Source organism: Gekko japonicus, unplaced genomic scaffold (genome assembly GCF_001447785.1).
Source record: "Gekko japonicus isolate JY-2015 unplaced genomic scaffold, Gekko_japonicus_V1.1 scaffold2861, whole genome shotgun sequence".
Classification (NCBI taxonomy): domain Eukaryota; kingdom Metazoa; phylum Chordata; class Lepidosauria; order Squamata; family Gekkonidae; genus Gekko; species Gekko japonicus.
In genome coordinates this window covers 70,447-92,347 of record NW_015168130.1, presented here as the reverse complement: position 1 = coordinate 92,347, position 21,901 = coordinate 70,447, and the positions used below count along the sequence as shown (strand labels likewise).

Sequence of the window (21,901 nt, the reverse complement as noted above, 5' to 3'; positions counted from 1 at the left end):
CCCCCCCCGACACGCCATTCTCTCCCCAGTCGCGCAGGAAGAACGCAAAGGCTCTCGTCTACGGGCACAGCAGCACCATTCATCTCCCCCCCTCCTCCTCCTCCGTTACCTTCTCCTGCGCCCTGGTGAGCTTCTTCTGCATATTGCTGGCGATTTTCCCCGCAGTGACTCCTTTGCCCATCTCGGCCATTTCGCCGTCCCTTTTTTCAACGCTGCGGTGGTTGGGATTAATCAGGCCCGGAGGAAGGGGGGAGAGAGCAGGAGCGGAACAATGGCCATAGCCCTCTGCAAGAGCCGGGGGACGGGAGGAGACAGCCTTTTAAAGAGACAGCGCCGGCCCGGCCCGGCGGCGTCTTAAAGGAACCGCGCGCTCTGTTCCGGGAGCTGCCCTGTCTGGGAAAGGGGATGCGACAGCTGTCCGAGCAAGGCGCTCAGCGGACGCGTTTTTAAGGACATTCACAAAAGCTTTGTTCTTTCAGACAAATCTGAGATCGGACAAAAATAGAGTCTTGTCATTAACTGGTTTAAAGGTAAAGGTCAAGGTCTCCCTTGCTCTAAAGCCAGTCGAATCCGACTGGAGGGTTGCGGGGCTCATCTCCGTTTCCAAGCCGAAGAGCCGGCGCTGTCCGAAGACGTTTCCGTTGTCATGTGGCCGGCATGACTAAACACCAAGGCGCACGGCACGCTGCTACCTTCCCACCAAAGTGGTACCTATTTATCTACTTGCCATTTCTTGCTTTCGAACTGCTAGGTTGGCAGGAGAATTAACTGGTTTGCATATCTGCAAATAAAGAACCTCTGGAACTCCACTTTCAAAAGTGAGAGGGAATTTGGGACTCTTACTTTAAAAAAAAAATACTATCCACGGATGTCAAATCCTGCAAGGGAATCATTTCGATTCTTTACAAGGCACTGTTATCCATTTCACCAGAACCTACAACATATCAAGTCTCTTGGAATACAGACTGTGCGGTGCCACTGTCTGATCTTACATGGCTCAAAATCTGGTCATCCCCTAGTATGTTATCCAGATCCCTGAATAAAAGAGCACAAGCCTTTAAGTTGGTATCAAGATGGTATCATATACCTGTTAAATTACACCATATCAACAAAAAAATACTCACCCTTATGCTGGCGTTCATGTGGCGAAGTAGCGAGTTACTACCACTGCTGGTGAACCTGCAAAAAAGTTAAAACATTTTGGGTTACAATTTTATGTAATATTAAGTTGATCACCAATGTAGACTTACCTTGTTCTCCTGAATTGATACTGCTTGTTTTATGGGAAGGTATTATGATCTCTAAGACACAAACATAATTAATTTCAACATTATTAATGGCAGCTAAGTCTGTCATTACACGTAATTGGAAGAGTTCTAATATACTAACTCTTCAACAATGGTATATGCAAATATGGGAATATTACACTATGGAAAAAATTGCTACTTCCATACCTCCTGTCAATACTTATAAAACACAATCTTTATTCTACTCCAAATGGTTACCGTTTCTTGAAGCAACCAATGTTAATACTGATGTACCTTCAAGCTCTGTTCCTCAGAGATATTTGGAAATCATTTCAACGTTTTAATATCATATAACAACCTGTTAATCTGTTCATGTTTTTTAATGTTCATGTTATTTTTAATTATGTTTTTACTTAAATTCTGTAATTGTGAATTTTGATCAATAGAATTTCGATCAATAGTTGCATATATTATGCTTCTCTCTTCTGTATACTGTTTTGTTTTCTCGGTTCATCTTGCATATTACCTACTTTCATAATTGTATTATTGTAATGTTAAAAAGTTATAAATAAAAATTATTTTAAAAACCACGCTCAAAAAGACGGCTTTTCCATGTATCCTTCCCTTTGACTGTTAACTGCTCCTAGGCCAATGTGTAGCTTAAACGACAAAAAAAAAGGAATATAGTTGCCATTTGGCAAACACCTTAACTGGGGTGGGGGGGTGACTTGTCGGTTTTCCTGGGGTTGGGAGGTATGGGGCTGAACTTGTAGTAAATCTGCGTTAAATTATTTCAATATGAAATCATTTATATTTCCAAAAACCAGATGCTATCAACAATTAATCATGTGGTTTCATTATGTTTTTTTACTCATAGTAGTCTGAATCTCAGTCAAAAGAAGAAGACTCTGTAAAGATAAGAGGAAAGATGTCACGAAGTCCTTCACTGACACATTTAGAGTAAATATTTTATTTGTATATGAAAGGAAATACTCTCTCTCCCTCTCTCTTTTCCTCACAACTACCCTGCAAGGTACATTAGACTCTGTGACTGGCCCAAGGTCACAGAAGGAGCCAGTTTGGTGTAGCGGTTAAGAGTGTGGGCTCTAATCTGGGAGAACTGGGTTTGATCCCCCACTCCTCCACATGCAGCTGCTGGTGTGACCTTGGGTCAGTCATAGGCTCTTTCAGAGCTGTTCTCTCAAAGGCAGTTCTCGAAAGAGCTCTCTCAGCCCCACCTACCTCACAGGGTGTCTGTTGTGGGGAGGGGAAGAAAAAGGAGATTGTAAGGCACTCTGAGACTCCAAGTGAAGGGCAGGGTATAAATCCAATCTCTTCTTCTTCTTCTTCTTCTTCTTCTTCTTCTTCATGTCTAAATGGGGATTGGAATTCTGCTCTTCCCCATTTTAGACCAGCCCATCAACACATAAATACTAGCTTCTCAGATACCTTGGCCTGAAAATGCGGGAGCATTTGTTTTGCTGAAGCAGGGTCCAGGACGGCAGAATCACCTCATTTTCCATATTTGGGGGACCAGCATTATATCTCCCCCCCCCCCGTGTGCAGATGCACAGAGACAAACAAGAATGGCAAAAGACAGAACTATTCCCATCTCCTCCATTTCTTTTTCTCTAAAGCAGGTCCCAGGATGCCAAAATCAACTTTCACCATTTGGGACACAGGCCTCTACTCATTCTTCCCCCCCCCCAAACCACACATCTTCTCTTTCTTTTTCTCTAAAAGCTGCAAGTCCCTTAATACCAAGATCATCTTAACTTCCACCATTTTTGGCCACAGGCCTCTGGTCACCTGCACCCCAACACATATCTTCTAATATTTGGGCAATTTAGATTGGAGATGGAATGGAAATATTTCTTTATTTAAAGGAGGGCCTAGGAAATAGAATAACCACCTTTGGGGAACCACTTTTTCTCCTGTTACCACACGTGCTCTCTTTCACGTAAATCCTTAGACATGCATGGACTCTCTAACTTGGGCTCAGGTCAGGATACACACCCAGAACCCCAGCTAATTCGTAGGAATTCAGCTCAGTGTCAGGGGAAACCTCTTTCCACTTCCACTGGCTAGCTTGGAAAACTGACAGAGTTGCCAGTGGGGGGGGGGAGAGCAGAATGTGTGGTTTAGGGATCTTTACCTGGATAGTGTGCAGCTCAAAGTTCCTCTAAAAGGTTACCAGTAACCATGAAACAACCTTCCAAAATGAGGTTTGGTGTGTATTTAGGGAAATAGGAATTGAAAAGGTACTCAAGCATAAGAACAGTTGAGTTGTGTTCAGAAGAATGTGTGTATGAAGAGTTAGGAGAGAAAGGGGGGGGGATTAAGCCTCTGGCTGAATGAGCATTCTGTGCCAAGGAACAGCCACAAGGAGAAGTGGGGTAGAGAGGGAGTTAAAGGGAGCTGAGGATTTTTAAGACAAAAGGAATGAACAAAGAGAAGGAGTTTACCTGACTGCAGTCTGCTGAGCTGAGGCCCTGGTCACACAGAGAAGGCACAAATGTCGGGCGGATATTCGGGGCGCGATCACGCCACAACATCTGGGAAGCATAGCACACCCATGGCCAACCCGTGGCGTCCTGCCGAAGATGCAGAGTTTTAAAGTACCAAGGAAAGTGCACTAGTATCCGGAAAATGCACAGCACAGGCGGGCGTCTGATCGCGGGAGTGCTAGTATCCCATGGCACCCAGCGTCCATCCATGTCCCGTTGCAAACCGGATGTTTTTCGTAAGCACATGTGCACAAACAGGAAACTGAAAGCAGTGCTGCTCCACGGAACTGCTCATGCGCACAAACACAAAACGCTTGTGTGATTGCACCGCTTCTTTGCCACACTGCAGCATCGCCGTGTGAGTGCCAGCTAACAGCCGAAGCACGGAGACTTGGGGGACCGTATGATCAGGCTACCGCGTTTTATTTTGCTCCGGGGCAAACAGCCACACCTCCCACACACACGCCGCATTATCTGGCCCGTGTGACCAGGGCCTGAATAGAGTACATTGTCTGTTTCAATGATCCACAGGTTGAGAGTAAGGGCTTTAGTCAGAACTTCCAAAGGTCCCAAGGAAAAAGACGAAGATAAGGGAGGGGAAGGATACTGCTGTGTGGCAAAGAAATGTCCTAGAGAAAGAAAACTGGACTTCTCAGCCTCTGCACCAAGGGGAGAGGATGAGAATATACAGTTTTGGCTGGCAGACCAGTGATAGCTATAGGAGCCAGCACAAAAGAATATCAAAAGAAATAATTGTAAGGTCCAGGAATTAATGGTGACTGCAGGATAACCTATGGATTTCCTGGCTCTGTCTGAGCAGGGGTGCTTTCCAGAAAGATAACAAAAGGTGACTGCATCCAGGCAGGGCGGACAAAAGGGCTTGCAGGGTTGAGGATCACACCCATGGTCCATCTAGTCCAGCAACTTGTGGTGTAAAAGACTTCTACCTGGGACCTTGGAGAGCCACTGCCCATCTGAGTAAATAATACAGACCTCATTAGACTGATCTGTTTCAGTATAATACATGTAACAAGCTAAACTGAAAAAGATCCCTGGACCAAGGAAATTGAAAGCAAGAACAAAAAGAGAAGGAGAAGTGATGTGAGAGTGGCATTTGAATGCCACATAAGATTTCATTTGATTTAAGGATCAGTATCAGATCTTCTTTTCAGTACCAAGGGAAGCTACGTGGAGGTGGGGATCCTTTGCCCCCCCCCAAAAAAAAGACAGTTGCTGATTTTTGAAAGTTTTCTACCCATAATCTATGTGGGGAAATGCCCATAGCCCATACCCAGAGTCCTTCATTCATCACTGAATAACCCCCAGCTAGCTCAGATCTGAGATTAAACAGGTCAGAGGTTTTGCAAAGGATGAGATGGTTAGACAATGTTATCGAGGCAACGAACATGAAATTAAGCAAACTCCGGAGCACGATGGAAGACAGGAGGGCCTGGCGTGATGTGGTCTATGGGGTCACGAAGTCGGACTCGACTGTGCGACTGAACAACTTAGGCCACCGGCATACGGATGACAGCCTCCAGGTGGGACCTGGGGAATCCCCCGGATTGGCACTTCCCCCTTTTAAAAAATTAACTACTGCCTGCTTTACTGTGTCCCTTGGTTCCAAGTCCCACCAGTTTTTACATTCAAAGTGTATAGACTATAAGCAGCTCATAGGTAATGATAGGTTGTTTATAGGGATGGGCACAAACTGGGAAAATGATAGATTGTTGGGGTTCGTTGTTTGTTTTATTAAATGAACCACGAGAGCTCCAAAGGCATTTAAATGCCTTCGGAGCCCACCTCTGGGTCAGGCTGGCCCGACTGAGCTCCGAGAGTGAGCTCAGAAGGCCCTTATAGGGCCTTATGTGCCCTTATATGGGCAGGCCCCACCTGGAATTCGGCCTGCTCGTATAAGGGCCTGCCCATATAAGGACATTTAAGGTTTATAAAAGCCTTCAGAGCCCACTCGACTCGACAGAGCTGCCAGAGTGAGCTCCAAAGTCCTATAATGGCCTTCTGAGCTCACTCTCGGAGCCAACCACCACCCCGTGGCCCCACTCAGGTGAACTTCAAAGTAAGCTCTGAAGGCATTTAAATTCTTTTTGAGCTCAAGAATATGTCTCCTATGAACCTCCATGAAAAACATGGATGTTTGTGGGCCAATCATGGGAGATGAGTTTCCCCGAACGCCTGGTTCATGAACCATGAATCAGCCTGGATCATGCTTGAACCGCAGTTCATTTGGGGGTTCATGCCCATCCCTTTTTACCTACATAAATTTTCAAATCTTTGCTTACAAAGAGCCTGTGTTGCTGTGAAACTACATGTGTGTGTAAAAACCATTTAAAACAATCACAAATTACTAACAAGAGCCAGTTTGGTATAGTAGTTAAGTGCGCTGACTCTAATCTGGGAGAACCGGGTTTGATTCCCCACTCCTCCACTTGCACCTGCTGGATGACCTTGGGCAAGCCATAGTTCTGGCACAGCTGTCCTTGAATAAGAGCAGTTTCCGTCAGAGCTCTCTCAGCCCCACCTACCTCACAGGGTGTCTGTTGTGGGGAGGGGGAGGGAAAGGAGTTTTTAAGCCACTCTGAGACTCTGAGACTCCTTTGGGTAGTGAAGGGCAGGGTATAAATCCAATCTCTTCTTCTAACAAAATCACACCAGTGATTACCAGTTACACAATTTTTGTTTAAAATGAAAAGCAACAATACTGATTATTATTATTATTAACCCCACAAAGTCTGGCAGATAAATATTCTTCATCATTTTCATTAAACACTTTACTGAACAATCCACAGTGAAAGATGAATTGCAAAATAGCACCTGTTCACCTGTCCAGGGTTGGATTAGACAGCATGAAGACCAAGAAACCAATGAGAGATGAGTGGTCAGCATGAAAGGCAGCCAGAGTACTTATCCAGAGAATCTCTCAAATTACATTTTGAAGAGCTTTAGCATCCAGCTCAAAGGCAAAACCACAAATCCTGTTCATGGGCAATGAATGGAGACAGGAGTGGCTATTCCATGAGGTAAAGGGAAAGAAATCTGTCCAGCACATTGTTATCTTCTATTTCCTTTCCTGTAAGGTGCTCAGGGTAGTATGAATAATTATCTCTTCTCTATTGTAACTTCACAGCACCCCTGTGGAAGTTAGGTTGAAAGGAGAGACCACATTTGGCCCAAAGTCACCCAGTGACCTACACAGCTGTGTGGGGACTTGACCTTGGATCTCCCAGGTCCTAGTCTAACACTTTAACTACTGCAGTAAACAGCCTCCTTTTTTAGTGGAAGCTCTTAGGCCACCTAAGAAGCTCTTAGGAGAAGACTCTTGAGAGTCCCCTGGACTGCAAGGAGATCAAATCAGTCAATCCTAAAAGAAATCAACCCTGACTGTTCCCTGGAAGGCCAGATAATGAAGCTGAAGCTCAAATACTTTGGCCACCCAATGAGAAGGGAGCACTCCCTGGAGAAGACCCTGATGCTGGGAAAGATTGAAGGTCAAAGAAGACGGGGACAGCAAAGGATGAGATGGTTAGACAATGTTATCGAGGCAACGAACATGAAATTAAGCAAACTCCGGAGCACGATGGAAGACAGGAGGGCCTGGCGTGATGTGGTCTATGGGGTCACGAAGTCGGACTCGACTGTGCGACTGAACAACTTAGGCCACCGGCATACGGATGACAGCCTCCAGGTGGGACCTGGGGAATCCCCCGGATTTATACCTCATCTCTAGACTACAGAGATCAGTTCCCCTGGAGGAAATGGATGCTTGAAAGGGTGGACGATATGGCATTGTCCCACAGTGAAGTCCCTCTCCTCCCGAGGCTCCTTCCCCCAAATGTCCAGGAGTTTCCCAACCTGGATCTGGCAACCCTACATCAGCACCATTAACAGATTTTAAGCTCAGAGTTCTTATTCTTTGAATGTGGCAATCCCATTGAGGTTTCCTGCCTCAGGTGCCTAAGTCACATGGGCCATCCTTGAGGGGGAGAGGATCCAGTTGTATTACTGTTTGGTACTGATGTGCATGAAAGGGCTGCAGTGGCGCAAGTGGTTAAGAGGCTGAACTGCAGACCGGAAGGTTCATCATTTGTACAAATAGAGAATTGGCCAAAAAGACTCACACAACCATTTTTAACTTTAAAAGGGGTAATTTCTCTGATATGAGGGGACACGTGGGGAGGAAACTGAAAGGAAAAGTAGAAAGGGTCAAAACAATTGGGGAAGCTTGGGATCTATTTAAAACTACGATCCTAGAAGCTCAAAAAATATATATTCCGCAGGTTAGGAAAGGCACAAAAAGGTATAGGAAAAAGCCTGCATGGTTAACAAACAGAGTAATGGAGGCTGTAAAAAGTAAAAAGAATTCCTTTAAGCAGTGGAAAGCTAGTCACAGTGAGGCTGATAAAACGGAACACAGGATATGGCAAATAAAATGCAAGTCTGAGGTCAGGCAGGCAAAAAGGGACCAGCTCCTGCCAACCTAGCAGTTCAAAAGCAAGAAATTGCAAGTAGATAAATAGGTACTGCTTCGGTGGGAAGGTACCAGCGTTCTGTGCGCCTTGGCATCTAGTCATGCCAGCCACATGACCATGGAAATGTCTTTGGACAGTGCTGGCTCTTCAGCTTAGAAACGGAGATGAGCACCGCATTCCTAGAGTCGGATTCGACTGGCTTTCATGCAAGGGAAACCTTTACCTTACTGATGTGCACACCACCAGGATTGAAGTGGAAGAGCAGGCAGCCTTCGCAGAATGCCTAGCATTTTTATTTTCAAGCATTCAAAGTACTTCACATATATTATCCTGTTGTAACCCTAACAGCCTTATAGGGTAGATCAGTATTCTTATCTTAAATTGCAGACATTAAAATTGAGGCTGAGAGAGGGTAGCCTGCCTAAAGCCTCCTGTTGAGTTCCTTCTTATTGGAGGTGAGATTCAGACTGGGGACTTCCTAATTTATAGATTGCCCTCTGGGCCACTACTTCTGCTGTTTGTTCAAAGACAGTACCTGATCTTTTTTGGCCTGACAGTGGTCATCCTTTAAATTATTTTACAAGTGGGTGAAGAAAGGAATACCAATCCTGAGCAACATATGAATAACCACCAGGGGTCATTTCCTGCAGGGGCAATTTTCTCAGTGGAGGGTGGTAAGCAGTGGGGTACCGCAGGGATCAGTACTTGGTCCACTGCTTTTTAACTTGTTCATTAATGATTTGGAGATGGGAGTAAGCAGTGAAGTGGCTAAATTTGCGGATGATACAAAGTTGTTCAGGGTTGTGAAAACCAGTGAGGATTGTGAGGCACTCCAAGGGGATCTGTCACCCCCATAGCTAGCAATCCAAAATTGGAGCCTAAGTAGTGGGTGTTGCCTTCTGACACACTTCCGGTGATGTCAGGGGGTGTGGCATATGCAAATAAGTTATGCTAATAAATTGTGCTAATGAGCTCCTGCACCTCTTTTTCTACGAAATGACCCCTGATAACCACATTTATTGTGTGAAACAATGTGGAAAGGCCCTTGTTTACCAAGAAAGGAAGGAAAGTTCTCAGATTACATTAGTGGGTCCAGGGCTTGCAAAGGGCTTAACGTTCCTAACTACATTTACAAGCTTAAACTGCTTTACTCAGTAGATTAATCAACTAAAGCTTTTGGCCCTGATGAGACAGTGCATATGTGTTTCTGCCAGAGAGAGCTGTGAACATGAAGCCATGTCACACTGTCAGTAATTGTGCCAGTCAGCTGCTGAGTATGGCGCCCCAGCAGTTGGATCAAAGAAAGAAAGATGAGCACAGCCGCATCTGTTTTGTGCATGCAATTCCCTATCCAGTTAGAGCAGCAATCTCCAACATGTGAAACTATGGGATAAAATCCAAAGGTTCGTAAATGGAACAGAAAAAAGGAGCTTTGGTTTGCTCCCTATGTCACTGTGTGATAAACACAGCACTGATTTCATCTTAGGCCCAGCTAAGCCATAAATACCCAGTCCCTAGGCTGTCCCTGTGTCCATGCAATGGCCTTCCTCTTCGTCTGGAAACTGAAACAAAACAGCCTCTCATTTCCCCAAGCAGAGGGCTGGTCTTGTCCTTCATGGCATCCATTTTGTGATAGATGTAGATGGATTTATTACGGCATCGAGCCAACATAACCTAACACATTAGGATACAGAGTGTTAAAATCTGGGTAAAATGGAGTTGTGTGTGTGTGTGTGACCATAAAAATATTTGACAAATCCAGTAAGAAATATAAAAGGCAAATACAATTTTATAAATTTAGCTGCACCTTTCTAATACGATAGCACACCGCCCAAAATTTAGCCACAGATTCAGTAATAGTCCGATTTTCATCGGATAGCGATTGGTTACAACACTCCCAGACGGTCTGGCTAGATGTTTCTTTTACAAAATATGTGATATGTTTGTTTCAGATCTTATTGTACCAGTTGCATCTAAACATCATCTGTTCGATGGTTTGTACTTCCCCAGAATCAAACAGGACCCTTCTGTATCTGCCCTCAAGCACTGCGGAGGGGGGGATTTTGTGTGTGTGTGTGTGTGTGATGGCAGCCACTACGCCTTCTCAGACTTCCAAAAGGGTCCACAGCTGGGGATCCCTGAGCTAGAGAACAGCCACAAGCACCCCAGTTCACTTGGGTTGTTTCTGTATCAGACCGTTGCCAAAGTTGTTCTGTCACTAGCATTGCTAGTTCTCCAGTGAGAGCTAGCACAAGCCAGTGCTGCTCAAGCCCCACTGCACTGAATGTGAATGATGCACAAATGCCTAATAAAGGTTTTTGATTTGAATGAGAACGATGCAACAGTCACTATGTGCTTCTGTCATAAACAGCATCTTTCCAAAGGAAGCAATGGGAGGATTACCAGATATGCAGCCCAAAGAAAATGCCTTATTGTTGGGGTTATTCTTATTAATTTCTAAAGTTAATCAGCAGAGTAATCAGCATTCAGCAGAGTATTAAAGAGTCAGAGTCCATGGTGTGTTTAAAATATAAAAGTTTACTACAACCTAGCATGGGGAAAAGGTATACGGGATGTAAAATAACAAAGAGCTATATTCCTACATCCTTACAGCTATACAGAACATGGCAGAAGTGCAATGGAGACTAACTTCTTCTTGCTCAGGACAAAGAGCCATAAAATGCTAATACTAGCCACTCTAGTCTCCAATCAGAACGACAAACTAGATCTGAAGTTACCGGGCTTTCTAGCTCTCTAAACTTATTGGTTACAAACAAACATGTGATTTAGTAAATGGTATTAACCCAGTAAATACTGAAATAGAAGTGTTTTAACTTGTAACATCCAACACTTATAAAGATTACTTCATATATGGATTTGTTTGCAGAGGGCAGGGGTCATTTCGTAGAAAAAGAGGTGGAGGAGCGCATTAGCATAACTCATTAGAATAACTCATTTGCATATGCCACACCCCCTGACATCACCAGAAGTGTGTCAGAAGGCAACACCCACCGCTCAGCCTCCACTGGACTGTTTTGGATTGCCAGCTATTGGGGGGGGGACCTGCAGATCTGTCCTCACAGAGGAGGGAGAGCTTGTACCTGAATAAAACTTGGTCTTAAAGGTGCCACTGGACTGTTTTAGACCGGGGGGAGGGGGCTCTTCAGCTTACCTGGCTGCTTCTGGCTCTGACTGAGGGCTGCTGGGAGCAGGGGGCTGGGGTTGTTGCATGTGCCTGCCCCCTGGGCTCTTTACTCCCAGAGCTCTGCTCCTGTGCGCTCCTGCAGGAAATGACCCCTGGTGGGAGGGTATATTTTATACTGTATGAAGGGTCATTTCCATGGTGGGTTTCCACATGTGCCATAGTGGGAAATACCCACAATAGAAAGAAGTCACGTTCCCCCGTGAAGGTTATAAAATACAGACACGATGAATGCAGCACAATGCTGTATGGAAGCAGGGGAAACAACTTCCCAACAACACTGAACTGGGGGCAGATAACTTGTATGGAAAATCGTAGAATCATGGAATCACAAAGTTGGAAGGGGCCATACAGGCCATCTAGTCCAACCCCCTGCTCAGTGCCCCCAGAGCTTTTGATGAACTCTTAGCACTGTCATAATGACAGTGTTAAGAGTTTGTCAGAGAGTTTGTCAGGGTTAAGAGTTTGTCAAAAGTTTCTGGGGCATTTTTTCACAGGTCCTGTACCTCACTGAGGTCCCTGTCCTCCCCAGCCTCCCCCACCCCCAAATCTTCAGGAGTTTCCCAATAAGGAGCTGACAACCCTATGCCCCCTGGCCCCCATCAGTGGCCAGTGGGGAACCTGGCAACCATACCTGAATGGGTGCCATGTGGGCAGGTTGTAATGAGGAGCTGCATTGGTCAGAGGAACTACACATCTCACTGCAGACACATGGATGACACCCAAAGAATGAATTACTGTCAGGAAGGCAACAGAGGCATGGAGTATGTAATCTTATCCCTTGTGATGAACTGACCTCCAAAAGCCGGATGCATCAAATTCAGAGAGCTGGGAGATTAAAGGGTTAATGCCTCACTGTGAAGCACAGGTTGATCCACAGGGTGCTGCCTGTGTGCACCCCTCCTCTAATTGGCCAGCGCCAGCTGAGTCCAGCTGTAAGAACAGCTGGGTGACCAATTTATTCAATTCTTTAAAATAGGTTTGGTTCTGGATAATCGGTATTGTTTGGAATAGAAACATCAGCCTTGCTAAAATATTCATTTTAATGGTGGCTATTCTGCCCATAAAAGAAATTTGAAGGCTTTCTCATTTTTCCAAGTTTTTTTAAAATTGTTTCCAGCAATTCCATGTAGTTATTTTCCATTAAGGAGCTACATTTATTTGTTAACTTTATTCCAAGGTATTCATTTATTTACTAGCAGTAAAGCCCGTTGTGGAAATAAATACAACAAGATCTAGAAAGAGGCTCTGGGGGAGTGCTCTGGCTTTGGGCAAACAGTGTCATTTTGCTGTGGTGACCTCAGCAGGGTATAATGACAGAGTCCACTGTTTTCTCCAGAGGAACTGATCTCTGGTCCCTGAAGAGCAGTTGTAATTTTGAGTGATCTGTAGCCCTCACCTGGAAATTAGCAACAATTGTTACCCAGGATGAAATGGCTGGTTTGGAGGGTGGAGTCTATGGCATTCTACCTGTCTGATGTCCCACCCCTCCGCAAACCTCAAATCCCCAGGAATTTGCCAGCCTCAAAAGACCTTGAAGGTTCCATATGCAACTGACATTCCAACTGCCTTGCGGGGAGGGGGGTGAGTTTGAGGTGTGGAATGCAGTGAAGTCCAATCAGCTTCCATATGCAAAAGACCTTGAAGGTTCCATATGCAACTGACATTCCAACTGCCTTGCGGGGAGGGGGGTGAGTTTGAGGTGTGGAATGCAGTGAAGTCCAATCAGCTTCCATATGCAAAAGACCTTGAAGGTTCCATATGCAACTGACATTCCAACTGCCTTGCGGGGAGGGGGGTGAGTTTGAGGTGTGGAATGCAGTGAAGTCCAATCAGCTTCCATATGCAAAAGACCTTGAAGGTTCCATATGCAACTGACATTCCAACTGCCTTGCGGGGAGGGGGGTGAGTTTGAGGTGTGGAATGCAGTGAAGTCCAATCAGCTTCCATATGCAAAAGACCTTGAAGGTTCCATATGCAACTGACATTCCAACTGCCTTGCGGGGAGGGGGGTGAGTTTGAGGTGTGGAATGCAGTGAAGTCCAATCAGCTTCCATATGCAAAAGACCTTGAAGGTTCCATATGCAACTGACATTCCAACTGCCTTGCGGGGAGGGGGGTGAGTTTGAGGTGTGGAATGCAGTGAAGTCCAATCAGCTTCCATATGCAAAAGACCTTGAAGGTTCCATATGCAACTGACATTCCAACTGCCTTGCGGGGAGGGGGGTGAGTTTGAGGTGTGGAATGCAGTGAAGTCCAATCAGCTTCCATATGCAAAAGACCTTGAAGGTTCCATATGCAACTGACATTCCAACTGCCTTGCGGGGAGGGGGGTGAGTTTGAGGTGTGGAATGCAGTGAAGTCCAATCAGCTTCCATATGCAAAAGACCTTGAAGGTTCCATATGCAACTGACATTCCAACTGCCTTGCGGGGAGGGGGGTGAGTTTGAGGTGTGGAATGCAGTGAAGTCCAATCAGCTTCCATATGCAAAAGACCTTGAAGGTTCCATATGCAACTGACATTCCAACTGCCTTGCGGGGAGGGGGGTGAGTTTGAGGTGTGGAATGCAGTGAAGTCCAATCAGCTTCCATATGCAAAAGACCTTGAAGGTTCCATATGCAACTGACATTCCAACTGCCTTGCGGGGAGGGGGGTGAGTTTGAGGTGTGGAATGCAGTGAAGTCCAATCAGCTTCCATATGCAAAAGACCTTGAAGGTTCCATATGCAACTGACATTCCAACTGCCTTGCGGGGAGGGGGGTGAGTTTGAGGTGTGGAATGCAGTGAAGTCCAATCAGCTTCCATATGCAAAAGACCTTGAAACGCTGGGCGGGACTGCACAAAGCAGCCAGTCAACCCAGCCAGCGTCTTCTGACTGACAGTTCAAGCGTCCATACATTAAAGGGGCCAAATTTAGAATGTTCATATAGAATGTTCTTACTCAATTATATATAAGGAGAGGTTTATTTTATTAGATTTCTATACTGCCCTCCCAAAGGCTCAGGGCGGTTCACAAGCGGCAAAGCGGCAAATTTTCTTCTGGGTTTCAAATCCTGTTTTTTCGTGGAGGAGTAGTATTTGAGTCTTTGTCATATTTTTGGTCAGGGTTTTTGTTTTATTTATGTTGATTTTTAGACCTGCCACTGCTCCATATTTATGTAACAAAGATATCAAGACATTTGTGGAATTTAAAGGATTTTCCAAAATAAAGCCTAAATCATCAGCAAAAAAACAAAACAAAAAACAACCAGCTGGGTGCTGGGGGAAAGGATCAGAAGCTAGACAAGTGGAGTTAGTGTGTCTGTCAGAGGGAAACAGACAAGTTCACTTGTGTGAAGGGACACAACTCCTTGCTGTTACTATGTACCATCAAATCTGAGGAACAGTTCCAAATAAGAACTTTAGTCTTAAGTGTCAGCCAAGCTGAAAACCATTTATTTCACTGGGTCAAGAACTGAGGGTCAGTTTTGGCAGGCGGGATTGGTCAGTAGGTTGAAGCTGCCAGTCTAGCCGAACAGAAAAGGGAATGTTGCTTCTAGGAAAAGGAGAATATTTCCTTGTCAGTTATTCAGTGGGTCTAACTCAAAAGGGACCCCTGGCTGGTGTGAAAAAGGAAATGGTCTTAGACTCCTCTAGAGTCAAAGGGAAAGTTGTAATTCCACAGGGAGGGAGAACAAGTACAGGAAGAAAGTACTATTCTCCAGGAAACTAAGGTAGCTATATGAATCTTAAGACACGTTGAGGAATTTCAGACAGACAATATAATCCGAAAGAGGAACGGTTCCCAAATGGTTTCTGGTCTGTCATTTCAGACAGAACTGTTTTAGAACCGGTTCCCTACCTGAATATATTTGTAATTTCACACACAAACGCTTCTGTCCCATTTAGGAAACAGGGCTGAAACGTTTTACCTGTCAACCGCTTCCAATTAGTCTTCAGTTTCCTCTCCCGGTTCCGATGCGCTTTTTCCTGCCGTTTTTCGCCCACATGGGCGATCTCCGGCTTTTTTTTTTTTTGAACGATCACTTTATAGCACTATAACGGTATAGCACTATAATGCTATAACACAACAGCATTATATCAACCCCATTAGAATGCCTGGAGTGTTGTGTTATAGCACTACTAGCAGTAAAGCCCGTCGTGAAAGCAATACAATGAGATCTAGAAAGAGGCTCTGGGGCAGTGCTCTGGCTTTGGGCAAACAGTGTCAATTTGCTGTGGTGACCTCAGCAGGGTATAATGACAGAGTCCACTGTTTTCTCCAGAGGAACTGATCTCTGCTACCTGAAGAGCAGTTGTAATTGTGAGTAATCTGTAGCCCTCACCTGGAGATTGGCAGCAATTGTTACCCAGGACAAAATGGCTGGTTTGGAGGGTGGAGTCTATGGCATTCTACCTGTCTGAGGTCCCACCCCTCTGCAAACCCCACCCTCTCCAGGCTCCACCCCTCAAATCCCCAGGAATTTGTCAGCATGTAGTTGGCAACCCCATCTCCTTCCCAGCTAGCCACCAACCTACCATTATCTGCCCCTTTGACTTCAGCTGACTTCTGCCCTCCCTTCTGCAGAACAGTTGTAATACTGAGTGCTCTCCAGCCCTCACCTGGAGATTGGCAACAATGGTTCCCTATGTGGGACTGACTGGTTTGGAGGGTGGAGTCTATGGCAGTGTACCTGTCTGAGGTCCCACCCCTCCTCAAACCTCACCCTCTTCAGGCTCCATCCCTCAAGTCTCCAGGAATTTCCCATCTGGAGTTGGCAACCCTATCAGGACTGGCCCCAATGTGTTTTCTCCCAAAGGCCAAAGTAGGTGACAGGACCAAGCTTAGTTGCCTACCAACAGGCACTGAGGGGAATGCCCAATCTCGGCCCAGGCGACCGCGGCTCCCCCCAGCGGCCGCCCGACTCCAGACCCCCCCCCCCCGCGGCCACTCCAGCCGGGCAACAGAGGCATCAGTCTTCCGTCGCCTGCCTCGCCCCCCCATCTCGGCTTTCTTACATGAGACTCACCTGAAAAAGTGACTCCTGTGATGCTCAAATCTAACTGGTTTCCTTTGTAATTTAGTGCCCTAGGAACTTTAAAATCAAGAGGTACAGTAATTTTAATTTCTAAAAAAATCAGATTTCTCCATGAGGCTTTTGATGTCAACCCAGAGGGTAGATACCTTCATTAAAGGTAAACTAAATGGTAACCAGACTACCTTATGTTCAATATATGCACCCAGAAGTGGACAATTAAACTCTCTTAAACAAACATTTCAGAAACTAATAGTTTTTCAGGAAGGTCCAATCATTTTTGGGGGGAAGACTTAAATTTTCTAACTCTTCTAGACAGATCTAACTCAAAAGAGCACAAACAGTAAGGGACAAGAAAATGAGACCATATCTTGGTTTTTCTCCTTTACTAAAGAAATTTTATTTATGTGATGTGTGGAGAACTCTACATACAAATGATAGACACCTCATATTTTGCTCCTAGATACCAAACCCACACATGCATTGGTTACATACTTGTCTCAAATTCTTTTATTAACAGTATCTTCTGTGCATCCATAGGACTCGCCAGATGGTCAGATCATGCCCCAATTTACTGTTAATTATTAGATTCACACACCAGAAGCAAAAATTTCAATTAGACACTCAAGAAAAACCTATCTACTGAATCTATTAATACTGAAATAAGAAAGGAAATTCAGGAATATTTTCAAAACAATTGTGGTATATCTCAAAACATTATTTGGGATGCACTTAAAGCAGTACTGAGAGGAATATTCCTTTTGTTTAGCTTCTGCATACAACAAAGTGAAAAACTAATTAAAAATTATCTTCTTCTAAGGACTAAACACCTAAAGAAGTTGCACAAACAGACTTTTAATGCTAAAGTCTATAAGCAATTACTAATAGAAAGGACAAAACTGGAAACATTCAGAGGTATCCCAAATTTTTAAAAAATCTATTTCTGAAGCAAAAGTTCTGGCATCAATCATCAAAATCTATTGAAATGCTTACATAAAGAATATGAAAACAGTTGGCTTCTAGACAACAAGGGAAAGTTTAACTTTTCTACAGAAAAAAAATTACTCAAGATTTTGTTAATTATTATACTAAACTACATAGTTCAGCAACTAAGTCAGCTGAACATATTTGGGCATTTTTTAAAATAAGATTTCACCCAAAACTATTTCTGGTGAGCATAAAGAGCTTCTAGACAAATCTATAACAACTTCTGAGGTCCTCAATATTATTTAGAATCTTAAAGGAAACTATTACAACAATTATTTATTTAGCCTTTATTTAAATTACTGGCCAGACAATTTGATTACTATTGGCAATCAATTATAGGACTGAATTAGGTGGTAGGATAGGTGTATATTAGTGGAATTAGCAGTATTGGATGTGCAGCTCACTACTGGTATGTGTTATCTGTTATTTTGAGTGCCCTATTGTCTGCTCTACCAGTGGTCTGAAGGTTTGCAGAGACCACTGGGGATGGCAATCTTGGGTTAAGGGATTCCAGTGCTCCTGGGGAGGGGAAAGTATATATACCAGGCAGGGTATTAAAGGAAGAGGGCAGAGAAATAGAAAAGCGCAGCCCTCTTCCAGACTGCATCCCATCCCAAGGGATGTTGGTAGTGGGGCTAGGATGAATAACCCTCCTCTGACATTGGCGTTGTGTAATGCCAGGTCTATAAACAATAAAACCATGGTCCTCCGGGACTTTCTGTAAGAGCAGAATGTAGACCTGGTGTGTATGACCAAGACCTGGGTGTGGGAAGGGGAGACAGTAGCCCTCTCCCAACTTGCTCTCCCTGGGTTTTCAGTCCTTCACCAATCATGGACTAGGGGGCGGGGGGAGGAGTGGCTCTATTCATCTGGGAGGCTTAGTCCTTCAGGGCGCCCCCGCCACCAAAGATCTTGGGCATTGAGTGTGCCAGCCAGGTATGGGAGGCCGGGGAGAGTTTGGCGATTTGGTTGGTGTACCAACTGTCTAACACACCGGCCGATAGCTTGCCATCCCTGATGGAGACCGTAGCAAGCTGGGCATTGGAACACCCTAGACTGAGAGTCCTTGGTGATTTCAATGTCCATGCTGATGCTCTACTCAGGCAGCAGCACTAGGACTCTCCCAATATGTAACGACCCCCACCCACCAGGCTGGGCACACACTCGATTTGAGCTTCGCGGCGGGGTGACAGTGGACCAGGTTACTGCTTTGGCAGTCCCGTGGTCAGACCACCATGCCCTGAGGGCCCGCCTGAATGTTTCACCCCACCCCTGTTTAGGCAGCAAGCATATTTTAGCTCACCCATGGAGCCAGATGGACACAGCGCGGCTCCAGATGGCTCTGCGGGATCCAATGCCCCCTGGTGGCTCTTTACATGAGCTTGTAGAGGACTGGCATAGCCGACTGTCTGCAGCCATTGACGAGATCTCTCCCCGGCGCCCTCTGCGCCCTCGCTCTAGGCTTGCTCCCTGGTTTACCCAGGAGTTGTGGCTTATGAAGTGAGGACTGAGACGGCTAGAGAGACAGTGGCATCACACTCAAGATGAAGCTACAAGAGCATCTTATAGGACCTTTATGAGATCCTATGAGATGGCAGTCAAAGCCGCGGAGAGAGTACTATGTGGCCACAATTGCATCCATGAGCTCATGCCCAGCTCAATTATTTAGAACAATTTGGTCTATAACTGTACTGCCGCAGGGCAGACCAAACACTAGAGATTGGATATAGGCTGCGAGGCATTTGCGAGCTATTTCGCAGATAAAGTCTTGTCGCTCCGCCATGACCTCCCTGCCACAATTGAAACAGTGAGTGAGCTTGAGGCTCCATACACATCTTCAATTCTGGTTTTGGATCATTTCAGCCCGCTCAGCCTAGAGGAAGTTGACAAACTGCTCCTAGTGGTTCACCCTGCCACATGCTGCCTTGATCCGTGCCTGTTGTGGCTAATTAAAGCTGGCCATGATGGGTTACGAGGCACCTTGAGGGAGATTATCAACAAGACCCTCATAGAGGGACAGTTCTCTGGGGTGCTCAAGGAAGCAGTGGTCCGCCCTCTCTTGAAAAAACCATGTCTGGATCCGGCTGAATTGGCCAACTATCGGTTTCCAATTTGCCCTATTATCCCAAACTTATAAATTGGTACTACAATGAGATACAAACAAACCATTAACATATCAAACAGCATGGTGCAAAGACTGTGGATGCAACTTCAAGGATTCTCAGTGGCACAAAATCTGGAAATCTCCAATTTATTGCTCTAACAGCACAATCTGAGGGGGAGGGGTGAAAGTGCTCTGGGAGCCAACTCACCCCTACACTGGCATAAGTCTCAGTTATGTCAGCGTAAGTCCAGGAACATCAGTGTAACTAGTGCAGGCCTGCTGCAGCGCCCTGTTGCTTGTGGGAGTCAGTGGCAGGGCATGGCAGCCAGCCACTGGTGCAACTGAGGCGTAGGCCCCTGCATCAGCGTAGTTGTGGGTGGTGTTGGGAATGCAGCCTTAGTCAGCTCCCTGAGCCCTTTCAATCTGGGAATGCCCCCTTCCAGAAGTGGAAAGTTGCACCAACAAAAACATGGCATAGTCCATAGGCACCCATGGATTGCAAAAATAAAGTCTTCCCCCACCCATTAGCCTTGGAGATGCACAGGATGCCGACTACAGCCTTGGCCAATCCTCTCCCCCCCCAGGGCAGCCAAGCCCCCTCCCCAGCACCCAAGTGTGCCCCCCTTCCATCTTACAAAACTTCCACCAGGACCTCATATAGCTCAGTAGTTAGCAGCCCCGTAGCTAGGGGTTTCTGGGGGAGGGGGCCAAGAGGGGGCTGGCCGCTAACCCATCCCAAGGCATCTCACGAACTGTGCTGGAAGAAGGCGCAAGGGCCAGATGCCCTCCTTGGGCTTTCTCTCCTCTTCCAAGCCCGACCTCCAGGTCACTCGGCTGCTGTGCACATGTGTGCAGGGAGGTTTGGGGAGACGTTCTGCATGCTCTTTCTCACACATACACACACATTGGGGAGGGGGCACATCCACATGGGCATGCGCAGTGGTGGCGAATCCCTAACAAAGGTAATGGAGGGATTGTTCCCGAAGCATCCGCTCGTTCAACTCCCTCCCGGCTTTCTCCAGAGGGATCATTGTTCCACAAGTGCCCGGCAGTATGAGCATGTCCCAGAGCACATCCTAAGGAGCTGGTGGGCTGGGTTCCATTGTGAGGGTGTGTGGCAGCCCAGACTTGCAGAGTTCCCAAGGGGGTGCCCGGAACCGCCAGGAGAGTTCTGCGCCCAGGAATCCAAGCACCTCCCCGGGAGGGAGGTGGCCCAGAAGAAACACTAGGGGACTGGGCCCCGCGGGCCCCACATTAGCTATGGGCGTGGTAGTTAGGGCATGAGGCACAGGAGTCTTTCTTAAAGCTCCCTGCTGTGCAGACTTAGAGTGAGGGGCGAGGCAGTTTGATGGTGGGTGATGCACAGAGAGGGTACTTTAGCACTTCAGGGCAAGCACTTGGCACTGACACCCAAGGAGGAGAGTGAAGTCTGTACTCTGTGGCTGACCTCTCCCATTTCAGAACTCTAACAGATACCCAACCTTCAGAGGCTGGGCTCACAGGGGCACCTGCGCACTGACAGATAAGCACGGGCAAGCATCCCAAACCTGCTATTCCTCTCCCCTCGCTTGAGGTGAGGTGCCATGACACCATCTCCTGCACTCTGGCCCAGCATTGGGTTCAGGCATGGGGTGGCACAAGCTGCCACAGCACAGCATCGTGGCCCCTGGCATGCCGTAGAAAAACTTCCCTAGAAAGACTTGGCAGGGTGCAGGGTGTGCCGGTGGTGGTGGTGGTGGGTCGAGCAGCTTCTCTGCTGCTTGTGGTGAACCAGCTTGGCAAGTGTCCCTTTAAACCATTCCCTTGCCAATTCACAGCCTTCAGCTGGAGCTCCTGCGGGGGGGGGGGGTGGATTGCAAGCAATCCAGGAGCACTTCGACACAGGAGAGGTGAGTGTGCATTAGCGGGTTCCATCGTTCTGTATTTGCAGACCCTGTCAGGACAAGACATCCATGGCTGCAGCTGCCGTGGCACTCACGCCCAGTTGCCATAGCTCTGTTTCATTGCCTTGCAGGTGGAGATTCAACAAAGAGGCTTGTGGGTGTTGCAAGCCCCCCCCCCTGCACTCTACTTGGTCCGCTATTCCAGCCCTTCTCTTGAAGCAGAGCTTCATGTCCAGCAACCCTTTCCAAGTTCCACCTGGGATGCTATCTCACTTAGATTCATGCCATGCCGGGCACCCTCAGTCCCCAGAGTGGAAGTGGATGCAGTCGTCACCCCTTGCCGTGGATTCCAGTGCAATAAAGTCTATGTTGTGGCCCAACTTTGCCTCTGCTGCTTGGTTTGTGCTAGATGGCCAGAGCGCCCCACCCCTCCCTCCCCACTCCATCTGCCACTCCCCTTGTGGGCTC

The 21,901-nt window shown here is 46.4% G+C and overlaps 1 protein-coding gene across 1 annotated transcript in view; it reads right to left on the bottom strand.

The window, feature by feature from the left end:
- The window catches only part of BIN1 (bridging integrator 1), a gene marked incomplete at its 3' end in the record, with an annotated part of 134,039 nt that overhangs the window by 107,779 nt on the left and 4,359 nt on the right, over positions 1 to 21,901 (bottom strand). Inside the window, exon 2 of the mRNA XM_015414912.1 lies at positions 110 to 285. Coding sequence (XP_015270398.1) covers positions 110 to 285 — 176 coding nt within the window. The remainder of the gene's footprint in view (positions 1 to 109; positions 286 to 21,901) is intronic.